The sequence below is a fragment of the Nannobrachium achirus genome (assembly GCF_963921795.1).
Source record: "Nannobrachium achirus genome assembly, chromosome: 8".
NCBI classification, from domain to species: Eukaryota; Metazoa; Chordata; class Actinopteri; order Myctophiformes; family Myctophidae; genus Nannobrachium; species Nannobrachium achirus.
Window position 1 is genome coordinate 43,253,616 of NC_137817.1, and position 22,808 is coordinate 43,276,423.

The 22,808-nt window shown below is 40.7% G+C and overlaps 1 protein-coding gene across 1 annotated transcript; it reads right to left on the reverse strand.

The window, feature by feature from the left end:
• Positions 1-925: 925 nt before the first annotated feature.
• On the reverse strand, positions 926-21,036 carry LOC308290128 (alpha-2-macroglobulin-like; the record flags this gene model as incomplete). The annotated part of the gene is made up of 29 exons (XM_080731903.1): positions 926-1,004; positions 1,438-1,494; positions 2,614-2,719; positions 3,537-3,599; positions 3,703-3,793; positions 3,906-4,054; positions 4,650-4,862; positions 6,278-6,468; positions 6,651-6,819; positions 7,222-7,296; positions 7,390-7,549; positions 8,213-8,288; positions 8,360-8,536; positions 9,509-9,592; positions 10,830-10,884; positions 11,588-11,709; positions 11,942-12,068; positions 12,526-12,751; positions 13,049-13,175; positions 13,273-13,369; positions 14,107-14,256; positions 14,656-14,801; positions 15,426-15,489; positions 16,919-17,146; positions 17,609-17,779; positions 18,110-18,205; positions 20,531-20,650; positions 20,802-20,822; positions 21,004-21,036. 29 exons carry the CDS (start codon positions 21,034-21,036, stop codon positions 988-990), a joined length of 3,411 nt encoding a protein of 1,136 aa, XP_080588029.1. The 3' UTR covers positions 926-987.
• Positions 21,037-22,808: the final 1,772 nt, after the last annotated feature.

The following is a 22,808-nucleotide window of genomic DNA, read 5'->3' on the forward strand; positions in this document are numbered from 1 at the left end:
GGTGTTCAGACTCCTAGGTTGTATATGCAGGCAGTGGACAAAAATGTCTCCTTGCTCGCTTGGGGGTTTGTAGTGGTTGGGATATAAGCCCTTTCCTCATCCAGAAAAAGTTTAGGACTGAAACTCATCTGGGAATTGCTGGTTGGTCACCAGTGGTTCTCAGCCATTTCAGGTAGTGACCCCCCAATATAATATTTGATCTGGGGGACCACCTCTGTAATGTTTATAAGTTCACAGGCTTTGTGTATGAAAGAAAACTTTCATTTTGAGCCGTGTTTTTGGAGTGATTGACATTGACAAGAGTTAAGGGTACAGTATGTGTTTAGGTTTAGTTGTGTGAGGGTTTGAAGAAATGTCACAGCAATTTTGAACCGTCGTTTGTAATTAGAGAAAATGTGTGAGGGTTTGAAGAAATGTCACAGCAATTTTTAACCGTTTTGTAATTGGAGAAAATGTGTGAGGGTTTGAAGAAATGTCACAGCAATTTTGACCTTGTAATTATCCTAACACTACTGTATTTGCCTCACATTACATAGACAAACTTCATATAATGCAAATAGTGAACTTGTAAAAAGTAATAGTTAACCATGGGTTAACCATTTGTGGCTCAGGGGTCAGCGGTTCAAATCCTGGCTCCTCCTGTCCACATGCCGAAGAGTCCTTGAGCCAGACTCTGCATGGTTTCCTCCACCATTGGTGTATGAATGTGTGTGTGAATGGGTGAATGTAATGCACAATCTATGTAGAGTGCCTTGGATAAAGGCACTATACAAATGCACCATTTACCAAAGTACATAAAGTGAGACCCACAATGCATTGTGTAAACTTGAGGTATATATGCACACAGAACACACATTCACTACCTTCCATGATAAGAACACAACTTTATTATCTTCCATGATAAAAAAAAGTTTATTTTCAATGTTGCTGGATTCAATTATAGGCTGAAGATAAGTTGTGATGACAGTTCTATTTGTGATGACGGTTCTATTCAAATACTCCATCTGTAAAGAGAAAAAATATACATAGGATGTACACACTGACATTGAACATCTAAAAATAGTCTAAAAATATTCATGTGTTTGTATTGTATTTATTCAAAAGGGCTTAAGCAAAGATTTAACAGCTGTCAGAACATGGGAATGTTCATATCCATTATCAATTTCGACCAGTGATAATACAGTGCTATACTGCAATATGCTATTTTTGGGGAAATATATAATGATTGCTCAATTAACAGTACAGAAGATCTGCTCTCAAATCACAAATATTACTTTTTTATAGGCATGGAACAACTAGTAATAGTTTTAGATGCGTTTTAGATACTTGAATTATCTCAAATCCTCATTCTGCACACACTGTAAAGACAAACATAAAGATAATGATAAATCAATTTGTAAAATATACACTTTACATGTTGATGATGATGAAATATACCTGCTGGCAATGCAACATCACCACACGGATAGCTGTATTCCGTCTCCATGTTGTCACCTGAAAGACAGCCATTAGTGGGTTTGGAGCAACAGGAAATAAAAGTCCATTATGAACACTCCTTCCTGATTAGCAGGTGTCCGTTATTTAGATACTGGGACAACCTAAACATAGATCAACCAACAGCTTGCTCCTGATATAATAAACCACATGTAATCAAACTTAGACCCTCCTAACCATGTTGTAAGGAGAAAATTCTGCCCAGAGCTTGCAATCTGCTGCCAATCAGTGCCAAATGTAGTGTGCATGCTGCTAGTAGGTAAGCATAATACCTGCACACTTTTCACAGTTTTGTTATTCATAATCGAAGTAAAGGGGGTCAAATCGGGCTGAAACCATGCCCAAATCTGGAGCCCTACAACACTAGGTCAGAATAATTGTAGAATTATCTAAAATGATTGCATGCACATCCCCAAATACCATGCCTTGCTACAAAATACATCAAAATATGTAGATGCTTTACCAAATTACACTCAGGTTAACGAATCGATATAAATATTGATACGCACATTCCGAACGAGTATGACTGACATAGGAGAGGTCGTGTAACACTCATAGACTGTAGAAAAATATGGACGAAGCGAAGCCATTGGTTTCTATGCAGCGCAAATGGCCCTTTCTACCCCTTGGAATGGGTGTCGCCATCATAGAATTGTAAAGGCATCAGAGATGCTAAAAGCAGAGAATGCTATTGGCTGCCAACGGTCACGTGCAACGCAGGGATACATGGGAGAATGTGGTCGGAGCCTCCCGAAATACAGCACACGAAGAAGAACACAGCCGGCTGGTATTAGTTTAGTTGGCCACGCCCCCCCCGCAACTTTATCATTTATTTTAAAATACATTGGACCACATTTCGACAAAACGAATATGATGGTGATTGAAAGGCAATTTTTAACTAGAGATAGGAACCATACAGTATTCATGAAAATGTTAATTAAGGTTAGAAAACGAAAGGGGAAAATGAATGGGATCCAATGGAGGGCAATTCTTTTTGCGATCGGCCGGGGGGGGGGAAACAGTGCAACTAGCGGCCAATCATAGGAAGTTTTAGTTCCGTATTGGAGTCATTTTAAATCGGCAGAACTATGCCCCTGGTAACACTGCACATCTACTCACTTGGCTGGTAGTAATCATAGATCTTGACCAATGCTGGCTTCAGGTTCTGAACTGGGACTTCCTGTAGGAGCGCCAAGGTGTGGTTGACGGGTACGCCTTTTGTTAACTGTTGGCAGAAATGTAGATCAGGGGTTTTCGAAGTGGGTGATGGGGCACCCTGGGGTGCCATGGCAGCAGTCCAGGGGTGCCGCGAGATCATTTGATAATATATGGAATTTATTTGGACACTTGAAAAAATATTATTTAGTATAATTTTAAAGTTGAAGTACAAAGTTATTTTCAGTCAGTTCTAACCAAAATGGCTATTATCTCAACGTTTTCCTCGCAACATAATCACTAAAATATCGTCACTGTCGGGCAGAAACCTCGTATTTCCAAGTTTCAAATGTGTACGTCTTTTGCCCTGCTTCATCATACAAGACTGTCGCACAAAACTAGTGAAAACAGCTGATCTAAAAGCACACAACGCCTCACGATGCGAGGCGTTGTGCTTGTAGATTTCTTTTTTCATTTATAGATGATAAATACAAAACGAACAGTTTGACATACAAGGTTTCCACCCGACAACAACAATATGCAATAAATATAAGGTGCTGGGAGTGAAAATTATAATGTAGGGGTGCCTCGGATTAAAAAAATATTTATGGGGTGCCCTGACTGAGACAAAAACGTTTGGGAACCCCTGATGTAGATCACAGTTCCTTTATACTTCATTTAGTCACCATACTCTATGCATTACTGTACCCTGTATTGTCATAAAACTTGGAACGCCAGCGGTTCCCAATAGTCCTTGATCTTTCTATTCTACCAGGACCACTAGGACTGTTGGTTTTCTATCTTATTATAGTCCTATGACTCCTACCCCCCTAGCATCGTTGCTTTTCCATCCTACCCCTTTCTTACCAGGACAACTGTTCTCTTACCTCTTTTAAATAAATAATGACGTGATCGTTCTTTTCCTCTACACGATCCACCAGCAGCTTCAGCTGTGAATAAACCATACTGAACTGGTTATCACCTTTTAACTCTGCACTGGAATGTTAACGTCTACAAACAATTACTTTTTTCTTTACAATACCGGTAACTCACTTTTTTCATAGACACTGGGCATGGGATGAATCCAGAAAGCATGGTTATATCAACTAACACCATGTTTGTAGTCGTTTCATTTCCAGTGTATCTGCAGGTATAACGTTTCAAAACATTAATTTCCAATTCAAATATTTGGGGGGGATTTCATGTAAATGCATCGCTGACATGGCTGTAGTTGTGTCTCTACAGGCGATCCTTACAGGCTTTGTATTTTCAGTGTAACTTTGCGTCTCATAGAGTTGCTGCTGCAGTCGGCGTCAGGTGTGATGCTGCAGTTTGCCTCAGACGTGACTGTGATGTTCAAACTGCTTTCCTCAACCGGTGTTGGGATGTTGTAGTTAAGAGACATCTGAGGAAACAGAAGAGGAATTCCATTTCTACAGTCATGAAGAGTAAATGGCCTTTCAGTCGGAACGCTCAGGTCAAAGTAGATTTAACCATTTATTGCAACAAACGGAATTCAGTTAAACTTTGTGTTAAAAGGCAATGCTTTCTGAGAGATTCCCTGAATTTTGTCCAAGCAGCTTGCTAGGCAAAATTAGGTAACATTAAGCAAAGAAAAAAAACAATACATTGACATATTAGCTTGAATGCACAGACATAAAAACACAATAATTTGAGCCTGACTAATTAAGGCTCAGGTGAGGCTGGGGTGGAGGAGGCAGCTAAGCAGCAGCAGATGCGAAGCAGGCAGCAAGACAAACAGAGCTATAGTGAATGCAAGCCATGTTTAAAGTAGCCTCCCTTATAGATTGTGAGCTGTAATTAGAGTATGACAGTGCGACGCAATGACCAGCAGAGCTGTGAATGAGGAATAGGAGCCGACTGACAGCTGATTATAGCTAAGGTGGGCAGACTCACGTGTCCTGCATACCTGTAAACTATCGCTATACTTAATTTTTCTTTAAAAAATGAGATTTAGAATAAGTCATTTAGGAGCTGACCTGCGCTGAAACACATGCAGTGCCCATAACCTCCAGGCTGTACTGCACCATCACATCCTGCAGCGCCCTCTCCTGGTAAAGCAGTCGGTTGGTCCCATCCACATCGAAGATCTCTACACTGCTGGAGGACTTGACGGTCACAGTGCTGGAGCCCTCTTGGGTGAAGACCAGAGTGGAGTAGCGAGCCAGGGCCTGAAGAGCCACTACTGTGTCCTACAAAACACACAAATCACCTCTGACATTAGTCTGCCACGTACAGAGCTTGTTGACCAGCTGTAAACTGTGCTGTTCCGTTATGAATCTCCAGACAGACATGTAGAGCTCTAGTCTAGACTATGAATAGCTTCAAAGACAGTTGACCACAGTAAGATCAATGCCACAGCCTACTTCCATGGTTGAAACAGAACTGAGAGATTGAGGGAGGCATGGAAGAGATTAATTTTTAAAACCCCAGAAAGCCTAAATGTACCACTTAATAAAATGTCATACTTTATGTGAAAAAGAAAATGGCTCCTGCAGAGCCACACCATGAATAGGTACAGTAAATTAATGTAATGAACATTTTCCCTGTCATTATCAGTTTGAGTACAGAGATTTGCCGTTTGGAGATCTGAGGTCCTGCTGTTTTGACAGCTGATTAAACTTAGAGCACAGAGCTGGAGTGCATCCACATTTCTCAAGAAAGATCAACTATTTAGATAGAACAAGCAACCACACCACCCACATGTTCAATGGACAGGTTTTCAGCCATTACTCTCAATTGTGTGAGGTTGTGTTGTCCTTGTAGATAGTGTAGACTGGAAACATTCTGAGATAATATTGCAGAACATTCGCTCAAGTAAATCTTTCTGTCATCTTGGCGTTTTAAAAACTGCCACAATCTGGCAGTTTTGGCAGTGAAGTTTAGTGTTCACGGGTGTCAAGAGTCAATTAAGTCATTAGGTGCAAGCAAATCAAAAATTATCAGCATGACAATACTGGTGCGCATTTTAATCACGATTAGGGCTATAACGATACATTTTAACAGCGATACGATACGCATCACGATACATGGTTAACGATACGATACATGGACGATATTGGTTCATTCATGGTGATACAATACGATTCGATTCAATGATTTAAAATCGATATAGTAAACATTTAGCAAAGAAATTAAATCTGTGTAAAAGATGTAAAAGAAATCTATTATGGAAGTAAACGCTGTGATTATCTAGCAAATACATGGGACATTATATACATGAACACAGATTACACACATTTATCGATAGACCAAGAGTAGCTACTAGCTATATGGAATGGAAAGGTAATAAGACCCCTCTTTTTAATTTTCCCTCTTAAAATTGCCAAATACAAGGCACCAATACTTAGTTTCCATACAATCAATTATTTGCATTGCAAAAGTTTCGATACCGATTACCGCATTTTAAAACGATACGACAAGATACAAAGCCAAAACGGTACGATATTTTGCTTTTGCAAACGATATAGTAGATCACTAAAATAGATTTTTCGATTCAGTTATGCCATCTACAGTTACAGCTGGAACTTTGAAGACGGGGGGGAAACAGTGCAACAAGGTGTGTTAGGCATGCGTTTCATCAAACAGAAAGATATTTGAGCAGTACCTGTGTGGAGGAGAAGCCACCGTAGGAGTTCTGCTGTAGGGTCAACCACCTCACGATGCGAGCAGCATAACCCAGGTCTGCAGCGCTGGGTTTAGGGCTGGCGAGCTTGGCCAGCAGCACGTAGGAGCTGATTTCCACCGACAGAGAGGCTGAAGTGACTGCGGAGGTCTGAGTCCAGTGGAAGAAACCTCCTGGGGAAAACAAGAAAAAAAAATCAAATCAACTTTAACTAGTAATGGACAATAGCAATACAGCAGTAATGCTTTATGCCAACAAGTGAATTTCTGTCTTGAGTAAAAAAAAAAATCATATCCTAATCATCTCATCTAATTTTATGCTATCCAAATGTGATCTGTCCGTCTTTCCATCTCACCATCTTTCACTGCAATATTGTCCAGGTGTTCTAGGAGTAGTGAGCGTGTAACATTGTCTCCCGCCAGAGAGAAGACGTAGGCCAGCAGAGCTGTAGTGTAGGTGTTGGTCTGCAAGGAATCATCGATGGCCTCTCTCAGACAAGACAGACTACTTCTCACCACAGGATCCTAGAGAGACACAAACAGGCTTTACAACCAGAAGTGACAGAATCTAACCTTCACTGAGCAAACATGCTTCATATGAGCAGCACTGCAGAAAGCTCTGAAGCTCATTGCATCAAAGCTATAAGCTTCACAGTTCTCAGGAGAATTTATTTGACATTGATAGTGAATTTCTCATTGACGATGGTAGTCAAATGTAAAATGAATAATACAATAAGAATTTGAAGCAGAACGAGATGACTGTAAAAGGGTCTTCAACTGATGTATTTGGGGCATCATGGGTTCAAATCCATATTAGAATGTGCCTTGCAAGTCACCTGATCTCACTTCCGGACCGTTTTGCCATCACTACAGTACCATATCTGAATTCCTCTAAAATGGTTGTTAAAAATAAGAATAAGGACTCACTGAAGGCAACACATTCATCTCCAGGAATGAAAGTGTGATGTAAGCACTGAGAGTCACTTCATCTGACACTCCACCCTACAGAAAGGAGAAATAATACAAATAACACCATTTTCTCATAAATCTTCGAGTGTGTAGTCTGAGTACCAGATTCCAATTGATCCTCTATACCTTCATTCTGTTGTTTAAGAGTTTTCCAGATTGTTCAAAACAGCCATTGTCTCTCTGTTTACTCTCCAGCCAGGTCTTCGTTTTTTCTATGTTCGACTGGTCGATGGCGTTGTAGAAAGACTTCGCTTGGACCAAAGTTCTCAGGACAAATGTAGACAACCTGAGGGACAAGATTGACAGACTCCCACTTGTTATCGAGCCATTAGTTGAGGGTTGCATGAATATCCGATGCCTCAAAATAATTGTACTGTAGGCAGGGGCGTCACAAGGGGTAGGAAAGTTGGACTGAGTTACCAGGGCCCAAGGTGGAGGGGCCCTAGTAACTTTAGCTATTGAAAAATAGCAGATATACAAGCTCACAGCGCGGCACCGAGTGCCGCGCTGCGAGCTTGTAGATCTGCTATTTTTGAAAAGTCGTGAAAATGTGCGCAAATCTTTGAATATATGTATTTTTTTTAGTGAACATTTGTAACAAAAATGTTGCTGGAACTAAATATTTTGAGATGGGGGGGGGGGGTCCTTTACATGAAAAAGTTTGAGCATCACTGACATGGAAACATAGGTTTCTTGGCACACATTTTCACGATTTTTCAAAAATAGCAGATCTACAAGCTCGCAGCGCGGCACTCGGTGCCGCGCTGTGAGCTTGTATATCTGCAGTTTTTCAATAGTTAACATTCATGGGGTGCCCGCAGTGAATCCTTGTACCCAGGGCCCAGAATTAGGTGTGACGCCCCTGACTGTAGGTCTCACACTTATATAACAAAATACTGTATACATTTTGCATGTTGTTTTCGGAATCATTTTAGTAAATGGTTCTCACCAAGTGTTCTCTTGTCCAGCTCCAAACGTGCTGTAGGCACCATTACTGTGCATGAAGTTTAGTTGCCTCTGGTAGCCTGTAGAAGTTTATTCATTATTATAAAGTCATGATACAGAGGAACACAGCATTGTGGACAATTTGACTCACCGCTGCTCAGGAAGCCAACGGCCTTCTCCTTGATGGCCGGTGTCAGCTGGTTTGTGTTCTTCAGGTATTCCAGGATGTAGATGTTGGGAGCTAAGAGAGCCATATTCTGTTCCCCACATCCATACGGCATCCTCAGCAGTCCATCCAGGTTCTTCATGGCACGGCCCAGGATGTCTCCTGTCAAAGACATAGGAGATTATACTGAGAATGTTAGCAGCGGGGCTCCAAGGATGGCGATGTTGTCCCATCAGTTGACTACTGACTACAGTATATTGCCACATCATTTTCTGTCAACAAAACACTGGAATTTACATCCCCATTTTATTCACCCCCCACCCCTTTCGGGGTCCCCACCTTTCAGTGGTGGGGGCTCTGGTTATAATGGAAGCAAGATAACAGAATTTGATACATTCTGAAAATGTTCAGGTTATGAAGCGAAGGTCAGGTTATGAAGGGAAGGGTCTGGGCCACGCTTTGCAGTCGCAAAGAAAGAGGCATAAATGGCCTTGTTTAAGAATCAATGGTCGATGAGTAATACAAATATTTAGAAGATTAATATCGTTCGAAGTGAAGCGGTGAACTTTTATTCTATGTGTTCTAGAGTTATGAACTCTATGATCTATACATTCTTTATATATTCTGAATTCTACATTCTTTATATATTTTGAATGAATGAATGATTTTATCTGGAGGGCCGAATTATCATGTGAAGCTTGACCAATCCTCAAAGTATCCAATCATCAGACCGGGAGGGACACTACACACATATTCTGGACGTACAGGACAGATAAAACCTGTTCATTCTTTACTGAAATGGCCATATATGGACATGGGACACACATTTTGCTTTTTGAAAAAGCCTATTCATTCTGGACTGATATTCTGGACGTACGGGACAGAAAAAACCTGTTCATTCTGGACTGGAGTGACCATATATGGACATGAGGTGACATACATTGTGTTTTTGAAAAAACCTGTTCATTCTGGACTGAGATGACCATATATGGACATTAAACACACATTTTGTTTTTGAAAAAACCTGTTCATTCTGGACTGAAATGACCATATATGGGCATGGGCCACTCATTGGAAGCGGTTTTCACCGCTTCAAAAAACCTTGAAATAAGAGCAAAATACAGGCATCTTTACCCAGGACGGATACAGAAGAACGGGCAGATCCCAAAATCACATTATCAGGGAGTTGTAGCTGGATGTCCTCTGTCAATGTCTCTCCTAGACAGGAAAACACAAACGGTGGTTAGGGTAGGTAGGAGACAGAAATAACAATACCAGTAAGACGCCCTAAATGGGTGCGTGCACATGGGCACGTGCGCGCATCCGCCTGGGCAAGCGCTGGCATGAGATAAACTTTGACCAAAAAAAATGCAGACCTGGTTGGTAGTTTAAGTTGGACAAAATGTGGCCATATTTCCCCAAATATGGAGATGACTTGACGTCTGACATCATAGATGTTTGATGTCATAGGGACAAGGACGGAATTCATTTGCAACATCATTGTGATGTCAGAACAGGTCAGCTACATCCTTCTGCTGAGCTAAGGGGGAGAAGACTGGGATGAGGTGTCACACACTGTGACTGACGCACGCAAGCACAGGATCTGCAGGTTTTTATTGCGACCGTAAGGTCGCAGTTTAGTATGAAAACCTCCACCGGCCGTCCGTCGGTCACACGTGCGGTCAACCGCACGTCACACGTGCGGTCAACGTGTGATGAGGTCACGATGAGTCATCTATGCCCAAATATAGATTTCTAGGTCAGATGGCCCATAGAGTTTGTGATGTCAAACCTAGCAACCCAATATAAACAAACCTGATGTCAGACCTGAAGTATCCTTTTATACCCATATATGGAGATACAGAGATCTCCATATATGGGCATATTAGAAAGCCCATATATGGGCATATACGGATGACATCAGGGATATCCATATATGGGCATAAAAGGGACAAGGGCTTACAGTTAAGAGATCTCCATATATGGGCATATCAGAAAGCCCATATATGTTCATATACTGATGACATCAGGAATATCCATATATGGGCATAAAAGGGACAAGGACTTACAGTTAAGAGATCTCCATATATGGCATAAAGGGACAAGGACTGTTACAGTAGATATAGAGATGTCCATATATGGGCATAAATGAACAAGGACTGACAAACACTGAGATCTCCATATAACCTATGGGAATATAAGGGACGAGGACTGTCAGCTTGTAGACCTATTTTCTAAATATTGTTGTACATTAAAAACTTGAAATGGGTCGTTCTGCATAGTACTTGGGATTTGTTGATGTAAATGTTCACATAGAGTGTAATAATTGGTAAAACAAACTTTTGGCCTATTTGTGGAGATAAGCGACCAACGGTCGCTTATCTCCCGATTAGGGAGTCTTACTGGTAGTAAATGGTCCTCGTCTCAACCCCTGAACCAATAGCATTTTACTCACCGGCTTTAGGACACAGCAACCAGTTGTAGGTCTTACTCACTTCTGTTCCCTCTGGCTGAAAAAAAGAAAGGCAGACAATGAATTCAATCTATTAATTGGCCAAATATGGCCTGGAACAGGAGCTATAGCTCCATCATCTGGCTTTGTCCGGTGCTATTGTGCCACTAAATGCCACCGACTGCCAGGAGTTGGAAAGAGTTCCTTGTCATCTCTTTGGTGTGGAGTCACCTTAAAACAAATGTCCAAGGCTTAAGTAAACTGAAGCGTGGCCTACATCTGGTCTAGATATGGCCTAAATGTTGGCACAAACGGCTCTAAGTTTGTTGTGTAAAATGTCTGGGGCTTAAGTAAACTCAAGCGTGGCCTACATCTGGCCTAGATATGGACTACATCTTGAGTGTTACTCTTTGGAAATCACTGCATACATAAAACTATGGATTGTTAAAATCTTAGAACAATTTAAATTTCCCGATATTTCTATGTCCCATTAGTTTGAGGTAAAATCCCGATATCTTTATGTCCCATTAGTTTGACCAAGGGTTAGGTTTTAGGGTTAGGTTTAGGAATAGTTTTACTGAGGTTAGGGTTAGGTTCATTCACCAGGTTAACATTCACCAGCGTCGGCAGGTTAGCATTTCACCAAGTCAGCATTCACCAGCATCACACTAATGGGACATCGAACTAAATGTTACGTCTCAATGTCGACACGCTCCCTAGAGAGAGACAAGACAAACCTCATCGGAGCTTTAGAATCTCACCTTGATTATCAGTGATCGCGTGACGACATCAACACGTCCTTTCTCAGGTACACTGACCGTCCCGTTGCCACACGATACATTGGACGCAAGTGCCTCAGCACGCACAGTCACATTAACAACACCTGGAAGCAGAAATGTAATGCCACGACATGTCAACCCTCTCCAATAACACGCAGATCTGAAAATGTACAATGGACTTAAAGCTGTGGCGGTACTGGAAGCTGCTATCTGTGTCATGTGGGGTTTGATTAGCTCTTCCCATAGGGAAACCAAAGGCATTCCATGTGTACTGTAGGTATGATTTTAATCGCATAGTTTGAATAGGTGGTAGTCAAGGTAGAGTTCAGGTCTCACCTAAGACAGAGGCATCCAGTGTCCAATGGAAGGTCCTGCGTCTGTTGGCACAGACACAGGAGCAGTACTCTTCATCGGGGAGGAGTGTGAGAGTGTAATTTGAAGAAGAGCTGGGAGTCACACTCACCTGATGAAAAAATAAATAAATGAAAAAGATTGGAATAAACTGCACTTATATATTGAAATATAATAAAGACAGGGCTCCATAAATCTTGGACTTCATGTGGCCAGTCTATAACTTCAGTCATGATCTACAGGTTTCAGCCCGAGTTAACTGACACTTTTTTATATGTCAAAAAAGATACAATACCTGGTCTACAGGCAGTGTACATAAGACACAAGATTTGTTGACGATCAGTAGAGTAACGGTTTACAAGATTAACCTTTAACAAACAGACTCTCTGCTAGACAGCTCGGCCCCTAAGACTAAGAGCCATGATGTAAAAAAGGCCAAAATATATTTTGAACTGCCATTGATAAAGAGCAGCTTCCAGTTTGGTCTTTCTCCTGATTATATAAAGGTTTCTATAGTAAATCCATTTGTGGCCGCTTTTTGTACATTCTGAAATGTGTTTATACAGTACCATGATGCAGCTGGACAAATAGTTGAAGACAGTAGCCTTCAGAACAAATGTCTCTCCCCTGACGATGGAGTAAGGCAGGCTGAGTTCCAGGAAGAAGGGCTGGAAGACTTTGAGCTCCTTGGGAGGAGCAAGACCGAAGCCGCTTGAGGACAAGCAGAAAGCCTCCGTCTCCCATGTGGTGATGGTGTCCGGGACAGTGAGGGACACGTCCTCTGTCCCTGAATCCCTGGAAGGAAGGATGATGGACAGACAGGCAAACATCAAACTACTGGACATCATGTATTCTGGCCAATGAGAACAAAGTTCTGATTTGTTTCTCATGATAACACGATTAACCTTCAGTTTTGTGTGGCTTACAAGATGCCTTCAACCGAAAACAAGTTTTTAGCTGAATTACCCATATCAACCTGATAAATACAGCTTTTAAGTTTATCTTGAATCATTCACTCTCAAACTCTACAAATTAATGTCCTTTGACCTGCTTGTAACTTAGAATATGAGGTGTAATGCTCTGTGCACTCACCCCACCTCCACCAGGTCCCATATCCATGTCTCTGGGAAGAAGGAGCGGATGGTCTGTAATATGGGAGGTGGAATTCGACCAGCGCCCCTATTAGGGCTAGAGAAGCTATACGCAGCAAGGTGATACACTGAAGAAAAAAAGACAAAAAACAACAACAATATATTCATGAATGTAGACAATGAGAACACGCTGAAATCAGCTGAATTCATGCTTGTTATATTTACGTCGTCCAGATCTTTGTTTGTAGTACTCTCTTCCCTTGAACAGGACGCAGGTGGGTGCTTTGATAGCCAAATTTGTTGCCATCTTCAGTCCCAGTTCCTAGAGATAAAACATTAAAAATAACCCAGTAAATTGGAATACAGTATCCTACATCCCATATTTGCAATTCAACAGATAGTGAAATAAAAGATTTATCCTTGAGAAATATAAACGTAGCATATTTTATTGAGATGAGAAATATAAACGTAGCATATTTTATTGACATGAAATTATTGCATATAGATACCTTAAACACTGTGTAAACATCCTTTCTTTCCTGTCCGTAGATCCCCCTTTTTTGTCTTTTTTGTCTCACAGGCAAACATTGTACTTGTACCGAATCTTCAAGGTTATACGGAATAGAGTTTGCCTTCTTGACTGGCAACCGGTCAAATATCTGTTCAAAGAAAAGAGGTTACCTGCCGTTCTTAGTACTGTATTACTAGGTTAATTCAGTTGAGGTCTCAGACAGCAAAGATGAGACCAGAGTGAGACATTTTCACAGACTTTATCTGCAGGGAATGGCACCAACAATGACTAGAAAAGTGCTCCACACAGAGCCCATCTTATCCACTAAATTAAATCACCTTTGTGTATGTCAGAGCACCAATTGTTCAAAAGTCTGTTCTTTCTGTCCTGCCCACAAGACTTTGGTATTTTGTCCCGCTCCGATGGGACTGCGACTTAAACTTTCCATGGTTCGGATGGAATGTGTCTTCAATGATCCTCTGGGCTTTAGCAACACACCGATAAAGGCCCCCAAGTGATGATGAGGCCAGAGAAGAGGAAGGTTTTACCTTGTCTGCATCCATCTTCTTCCCTGGCTCCTTGATGTGAACACTCTGGTCGATGGCACTGACACCACACAACGAGCCTGGCATGGCTGACACCTGCAGTGTATTCTTCTCTCCGGGTATTGCCGTGGATGGAGAGAACTCCAGAGATACCTGACATGTAAACAAAACATCACCATGGCTTCAGGGCTAGGACCATGATACATGTAAAGACTTATGGTAGCCCCACTCACATCCTACACTTCAGCGTGTTACGGTTTTATTACCCAGCATTGGCCTCTTGAAGTCAAGCAACAGAAACTGTTGCCCAACACTGACGATTTGCATGAGGTCTTAATTTTATTTTGTCATAGTTTAATGAAAGGACAACTTTTCCATTGCGTTGAACCTCAATTCTGTGAGTTCTGAAATCACCGAACTTTTCTGAATGTAATGCATTTGTTGTCAAATTGGTGCATTCGTTTGCAGAAATTGATTGTCCATTTGACCATCTGTCCATTTGTTGAACATTTCTAAAATGGCTTGTAGTGCATGTGTCAGACTTGAACTGACCTCATTACTGAAGCATTTCTCTGTGTCGAAGTCTGCACTGTGAGCAATGACCGTCTCACTGGGGAGGACGGTGTACACCAGCACCTGGAGCAATGGAGCCATTTCTGTGGTGACGTTCAACTTGAAGGAGATCTCACCCTCAGTGACTGGAAACAGAGCAGGTTAAATAAATAGGTAGTAAACTGTAGCTACAACATTCACTTAAGGACAACTTTGTTTTTTTTTACAACAAGGGTTCATATTTTAGATTGTAAATGGAGTAAAGAAGATTGTTAAAATAGTTTAATTTACTGCTTTCTATTGTTTTAGCCATTTTAGCGATTTTGATTTCAGTGGGTGGGGGCATGCGTTATGATGCGTACAAGTGGCTAAATACGTCCTGACTCCCAGGTGACAAATCAAAATCATTAAAACGATAGAAAGCTGTTAATGAAACCATTTTAACACTCATCTTTTCTTTTCTCTAATTACCGTACAATCTAAAATATGAACCCTTGTTTAAAAAACAAAAACACAAAAACAAAGTTGTCCTTTAATCGATTATGAATGTCGATTACTGCAGCTAAGGCATAGGTTTATTTTCTCGATTTTAATTTGAATACATTTTTTGAAGGTGTGCCTTCTGAAAATGTCATCAGTATAAAAGTTCAAGTTGAGTTTTTTTTTTATCAAAATTCTAAATTCTTGTTTATCATTTTATTTCAAATTAAACACAGGGCAGGAAGCTTTACACTGGACATAATTGCCATGGTCTTTTGTAGTTGACTTACCTGGAGAATTCTGCACTTCTACTTGGTCACTTCCTTGGTCACAAATAGCTGCTCTGCATAAAATCTGGAGACAAATTTAAGAATGAGGAGACATACTGTAGGCAGACTAGGCACTATGCTGATGTCAGTCTATTGCATAAAACATTTTAAAGATGGGCATATTTTATTAATATAATATTCAGATAGGCCTATACATGTCACTACCGTTTTACACCTGACCGTAACAAAATGACATAAGAACTCGTCTTTGGTAGCGCCTTAATTGCCGTTATTGCCTTAAAAGTTCTGATGCAGTTCTTGCACCACAAAGATTTTCTAAGAAGACAGACATCTGCTCTACCCCAAGATCACGTATGATTGGTCAGAACTTCAAGAGGGGCGTGATTTGGATTGGTTTTTCGCAGTCTGCCCAAAGCTTGAATCTGCAAGCTGAGAACAATCTCTTTGAGGGACCATAAATACAACCTGTCGCAAGAAATGGCAAAACCTGAGAAATTTGCCAATGCACATTGGAGGGTTGTTAAGCAAACATATGGAGCTCCAGGTGGTAAAACCACAACTCCAGCACTGTACACAATCCTTCAGTGACTTGAGCGAGCCCTGGTGTTGCTAGCCAGACTACCGAGTGGGGAGGTCTACAATTCAGAACTGAGCCGTAAAGAGTCTAACAGTTTTGTCCTTCAAGGACTTCGGTTTGGCAAGCCCTACCAAAAACAAAAAAGGTCTGGCTTCAATTGGAGTATGCTGCAGACTTTATAATGCAACAGAATACCCTCTGCAGACCAATTAACTTAAGGCAAGATGGCCACCGTGGGTAGATACCCTCACAAAAACATGCAGTAATCCTGGTCTCTATAATGCCTCCGCCTGGCCAGTCAGGGCGCCTGATGGAGGGGAAAGGAGCTGGTTGGAATAACGTGTTCCTTCCACACGCTACGTCCAAACCAGGGGAAATCCCCCTGTCAGGTGAAAAGAAGCAACTTGGACTACTCATGCACTGAAGGAAGCATGAGGTCAGTCCGTTGTCTCCCCAGGCGCGGCGGAGGGAGAGCAGAAACCAGGATTACAAGTTAGGTCATTGGCACCACAGATATAAAAAGCTAGATACTTCGTCCACCCGCTGCAGTTGATTCGAGCGACCCGTCCAACTTGATAGGCACAAAAGAGGAAGTGTCGAGGGCAGGATGCCACTCAAAAAAAGAAAACTACTGGCCAATCACAACGCGTCTTTTCCGGGACTTTTCCATTCAAACCTGCCTCTGATTTGCCTACCGACCTTGTCTGTTATGCACACAGAAGAATTCCAAGCCTGTCAATCAAAAATGCCCACCAAGGCGAGACGGATACCAGAGAGCCGGAAGAGGCATCTACCTTTTTATGCCTGTGATTGGCACTGGGTAAAAAAAATGGGTTACAAAAATGGCCACCATGTATTATGGTATATTCAGTCAGTTCATTGGGTGTGTGGCACTGCGTGTACTACAGCTACTCACCAGGTATATCAGGTCCACACTGCCTGCCTTCTCACCAACTACAGTGTAGCGGATGGTGATGTTGTTTTCTCCATTGCAGGGCAGTGGCTTCTCTGTCTTCTTCACCTCCAGTGAGCTCACTGTCTTGGTGTCAACTGTGGCTTCCTGGACCAGGGACAGCGTATGTTCCCCTTCCACATAGTATGGTGTTCTGTATATATGGTTCTCCAACACTGGTTTAGCACTAACCTTGATCACAGAAGGGAAAACATTCAGTGTTTTAGTTGGTTATTTGTTTTTTGATCATCGTTGGCAAATTTTCTTGACGGTTCATTGTCTGTCAAATGAAATGTAAAAGTGTCCATATAAGCTGCCTGGGCTTCCTTGGAAGCATCACACTTTAAAGTAAAATCTACCATATCAATTAAGTTAGTCAACCTGAATATTCTTGTATGAATTGTTAATTAAATAACATTTTCCCTTTCAGGACTTCCTGTGAGCTTGAGCCACATTTTTAACCACACAAACCCTCGTTCCCTATATTTTGGGCCTAAACATTGGGAAAAAAATTAAAAATCTACAAGAGACACGTGAGCTTATAGAGCTGCCAATATAGGGTTTAAGTGGTGAGTGCCAGTCTTGTGCCATCACCTTTCTGAAATGACAGTGTGCCTTCTCCTGCAGGTAATTGAATAGCCATATCCGACTTACTGTGAGTACGATATCCTCTCCAGAGTTGGACGCGTTGAATGAGAAACGGGCCTTGCCGCTGCTGCACGTAGTGAGGTTCAATATGTTACGCGCTGCTGACCGTGTTTTACCCTCAAACAGGTACACCAACATGTAAGGAATGGGTGTGTCATTCAAGTAAAGGGCTTTGACCTGTTGGAAATACAAAATAACATTATACGGAATGCATACATCCAGTGTCAGATGTGTAGTACTGAAGCAATAGGTGTAAAACCATATGTTTTTGGACTTACTTTTCCTTCAATCACTGATTGGGCTTCATACAACTTGGGTGTTTCAATAAAGGAAAGTTTTCCAATAACATAAGAGAGAGAGATCACTTTCCCTTGTGGCAGTGTAATACCTGCAGAGAAAACCCTCCATGTCATTTCAGTGTAACATTTCATGACCTTGAGCTAAGAAGTGCATTGCATTGCTTCATTTTTAACCTCGTTAAGACTTGCCTATTCCATCTTCCTGTACTTCAGCATTGAGGTTCAATTCATCAGCAAGGAACTTTTCGGCAGATGTGATGAAAGCTGACATTTTGAAAGTAAAAGTGGCACAGCCTCCCTCCGTCTGTACAACAGAGAAACAATTACAGAACATACATTCTGTGCACAGAAAAGAGCATTTTTGTGAAACGGCGTTCATAGACAATTAGCACAAGGCTAAAAAAAATGCATTACATATTTAACAACCTTCGTTAATTTTGCATAAGTTATAAAAAAACCACAATACATGTCATCAATAAAAACACTATGTATAGAGATGGCAAAAATCACATTTACCTCCCCTAATGGTCTCCTGGTGGATGTTTTTTCAGACCAATAAGAAATAAACCAGTATTCAACATAATAATTGTTATAAATATTTTTGAAGAAGTCTATGGGGAAAATGAATGACGATTTTTAAGTGGCACCAGTAAACCACTTCCGCTGCGATGCTCTATTACATGGCTTGGTTGAATGACCAATTCTGATTGGTCAATCTCTGAAATCAGCGGTGTATAATTTATTGATTACAGACCAGTCCGTTCTATACAGACCGTTGCCTAATCAATGGCTCAGAGCTTCTGCTGCACAGCATGAATTTTGTGCCGTATCCAACACGAAAGCCATGTAAACAAACACACGGTGTCTAAAATGACATTACAAGAGATACGTTATATAGATAAATTAAGAGATTTTACTTTTCCCAAATATGGAGATGACATTATTGATGTCTCATGTCATAGACCACATGAGCTTGACACAATATGTCCATATATGGGCATTCCAAGATATGGAATTGATATTGACGACATCAGGGATCTCCATATATGGGCATCAAAGTTTCAATTTACAGACTTACTTCAGACCTTTTATACCAAATTGGCAAACTAAATGTAATGCCTACAATTCCAAGTGCTTGTCAGGGAGTTTGGGAACCCTCATCATAGAAGACATGCCGACTTCTATGCAACCCTGATGGCTGAAATCAGTTGTGGCAACTGAACTCGCAACAGTGTGAACCCATGGCCTTTACTCTATTAGCCTGCCCACCGGTGCACAATGGTTTGTTTTCACTGCACAAAAAGGAGGTGGAATAGTTGATCATGTCACCTGTTTACTCTCTTTATGACACGGTGCCCCTGGATATCCAAGTCGGACGTTAATATATCGTTTCAGTGGTCGGCAGAGCTCCACGGATGCTAAACCTGGCACGGGCTGTCCATAGGTGTACCTGATGAAGCCAGAATAAAAAGCTAAGGTTCTCTCTTAACCCTTAATACCTGGAGTGCATTATTACTTTATACTTTAGCTATTAAAAATAAAGAAACAGATCTACAAGCTCAGTGTCACGCTGCAAGCTTGTAGATCTGCAATTTTTGAAAATTATTTTTGACCCGATTCTATAAACTGTCTTCTAAATCAGTGGTTCTCAAACTTTTTCATGTCAAGGACCCCCATAAATGACATGTATTTGGCCACAGACCCCATCTCAAAATATGTTGTTCCGGGGACACCCCAGAAGCACGTTTGCCTTTAAAAAAGATATACTGTATTCAAAGATTTTTCAAAAGTAGCAGCTCTACAAGCACAGCACTCGGTGCTGCGCTGAGAGCTTGTATATCTACTACTTTTTATAGTTAAAGCATAAAATAATGGTTAAAGTGGTTCCAGGTCTTAATGGGTTAAAAAAAAGGTAGTCACCTATAGCAGAAAATAATAAATGCATTTCAACTGCAAAATATACATTCCCCCAAATATTTGTATACATTTTTGTCCGTTCTGTATATTTCAAAGCATAATGAACATTATGAAGTGTTTTTTTTTTCTATGCAGGAATTCTCTTTATGTAAATTATATATATTTTTTAAAGCATTGACATGCATTTCTTTTCTGTGGGAAAGCACAATGTGTAAATGTCTAGACAAAGAGTCCACAGAAACATAACCCATGAGAAGTTGATGCATCATACATACGTTGCACAAACTTTAGCCGTAAATTCTTCTTGTGCAAAGCTCAGCTTGTCCTGTGCTTCCAATTTCACATCAAATCTTGGCAACACTGGGGACAAATTATAATAGCAGGTTTGGTTAGGGTTAGGGTCATAACATAAGTAAATGCATGCATGACCCACAAGACAAATATACATTTTCACATATATAGGCCTACTTAAGAATGTTTAGATGTTGGGTGAGAGGTCTTTCATCATATAGAAATAGAACATTCCTTTAAAAAAAAATACAGTTTGGATTCTTGAAATACATAGTCAATGTCTGTGCATTGTTCAAAACATAAATGTGGGCTTACAGTTGGTCCAACATTATGAATAAATATTTCTCTTCCAAAGGAGCATGCAAACTGCCTTACCGTATTTCTCCACATTGAAATAATGATGATGACACTTGTGACCAACATGAACAGCGACTTTGTAGATTCCTTCGTGGGCCTCAGGGCTCAATGGGAAAGAAAGCTCCAGAATCTTTCCATTAGATGTATGGTTCACATGCTGTCCAATGCGGTTACCATAAGCATCCTGATTGTGGAGAGAAGAAGCGATGGACAACCAAATCATCTCAATCAACAGATAAGCTATACCAGTAGACATATTTTTATGAAATCTAATTTGATAATCTGCATGGTGCATGTCGCTAGCCCGCTACTATGTTAAATACAACTAGTCTTACCTTAACCTCGACAATATCGTACTGGAAGATGATGGGGGAAAAAAAAATTAAGTGTTAAACAGGAAACTTATCTGTATCAGTGTCATTATCAAAAAAAGCACACATAATATGTAGATGCCTCGTTTAGTTTTCTCTCCTTAATATATTTGTCCATTTAAAGATAATCTGTGACACTCATACTGTGAATGTAGCTACCACTCACCAACTCATTCATGGGTTTGAACTTTGTGTCCATGGTAAAGATTCTGTATTTCACTGCAATAAATTACATTAGTTAAAATCACAAATGATGTCATTCCTTTTCAAAGTACAAGTTGTTCATGAAACAGTATTTAACTTCATTTTCAAATTGTGACACATTTCAGATTTTTGAGAAAGTCTACCTGTTTGTCCAGGGAGGTAGATTGGTTTATCTGTTTGGATGAATGTCATGGGTTTGTAGGATTTGAATATTATTTTCCTAAAAACCTTAGATAGGAATGTTTGACCTTGTACCACCACCTCAAGACAAGCCACCAGTTCATTATCCACTGCTGGGGCCTGTGGTGACAAAGGAAGTTACCATTAAAAGATTGACACTGCAAATTTCTTTGAGTTCCAGCTTTATGGTGCAAAATCCAATATTAAACACCAATTACCCAAACAAATCTAGCCAATAAGCAGTAGCAGTGATGCAAATATTTGGAAGAGTGAATTTAACAATTTAGCTAAGTGAAATCAACTTTTCTGTGCCAGACGTGACCTGGAATCGTTCACAGTAGTAGAATGGTTTGTCTGAAGTCCTCTGGAAGATTGTCATGTTCAAAATGTTCAGGTCATCAGAAACTAGACGGACGGTCATGGTCAGATTTTCGTTGGGCTGCAGAAGATTCACGCGAAACATAGGCTTGGAGCCCGCCTCCATAACCGCAGGAATGGCCACCATGTATTGCCTATAAAATCATGAATATGTTTATACATACACAATTGTATCTGCTAAAAGCATAAGATATAATATAATGTTCCAACTGATAACAAAATATCAAACCCAGCACACCAGCAGGCATTCAAATCCAGTGATAATGCACAGGTACATTCAAATCTGCTGCTGCTTTTATTGTTTTAAAGCTGTAAGCAATGGAGCTGGCTATACATGGGTAACTGGCAGCCCAGGGCCCACCTTCACTTAATGTGGCCCACAGGTTAATATAGTGTGTGCCAGCAGCTACGTCATTGTAGTCCTTAGCGGCCATTTCTTGGGTCAAAACACAGGTGTTTCAATTGTTTGATTGCATAGAACTAATGCTATAGTCTAATCAGAACACCTGTGTAAGGCTGTGTTTACCCAAGAAATGGCCGCTCTTAGAACTACATTTGGCACACCCTATAGGAATACTGTTATATTATATTATTATATTATATTATTATCAGCTGTTACAATTCCAAACATGCTAACATGACCCGCTTTAATTACTTCAGTCTATATTAGTAGCTTAATAGCAAGTCATTTTATTGTCTTTTTATGTCCAATGCATTTGTTAACAAAGTTAATATAAGAATAAAGAACATAAATACATCTTTTCAGGATTCCAATTAAAAAAATGCATACAATTCAGAAATAGCAGATCTACAAGCTCAAAGCACACGTGCCATGGCATTGGTCCGAAGGTTTATTAGTCCGAAGGTTCATTAGTTCCGAATTTGTCAAGAATACTATGCCTAACTCTAACCCTAACCCTAAACTTAACCTCAGTAACCCTAACTAAATTCAGACTAATGAACCTTCGGACTAATGAACCTTCGGACTAATGGGCAGTCCCCTTTTGGGCTTGTAGATATGCTATTTTTGAATATATACAGTATGTGAAATGTGGCCCTCTGGAGTGAGTGTGAAAATATAGTGGCCATTCTCCATCATCAACGTTGCCCACCCCTGATATAGGCTATATAACTCTATGAGCTAGACTTACGGCTTTGCTGCTGCATGACTGATACAAATCCAGGTTAAACAGGCAGATAAAATCCATG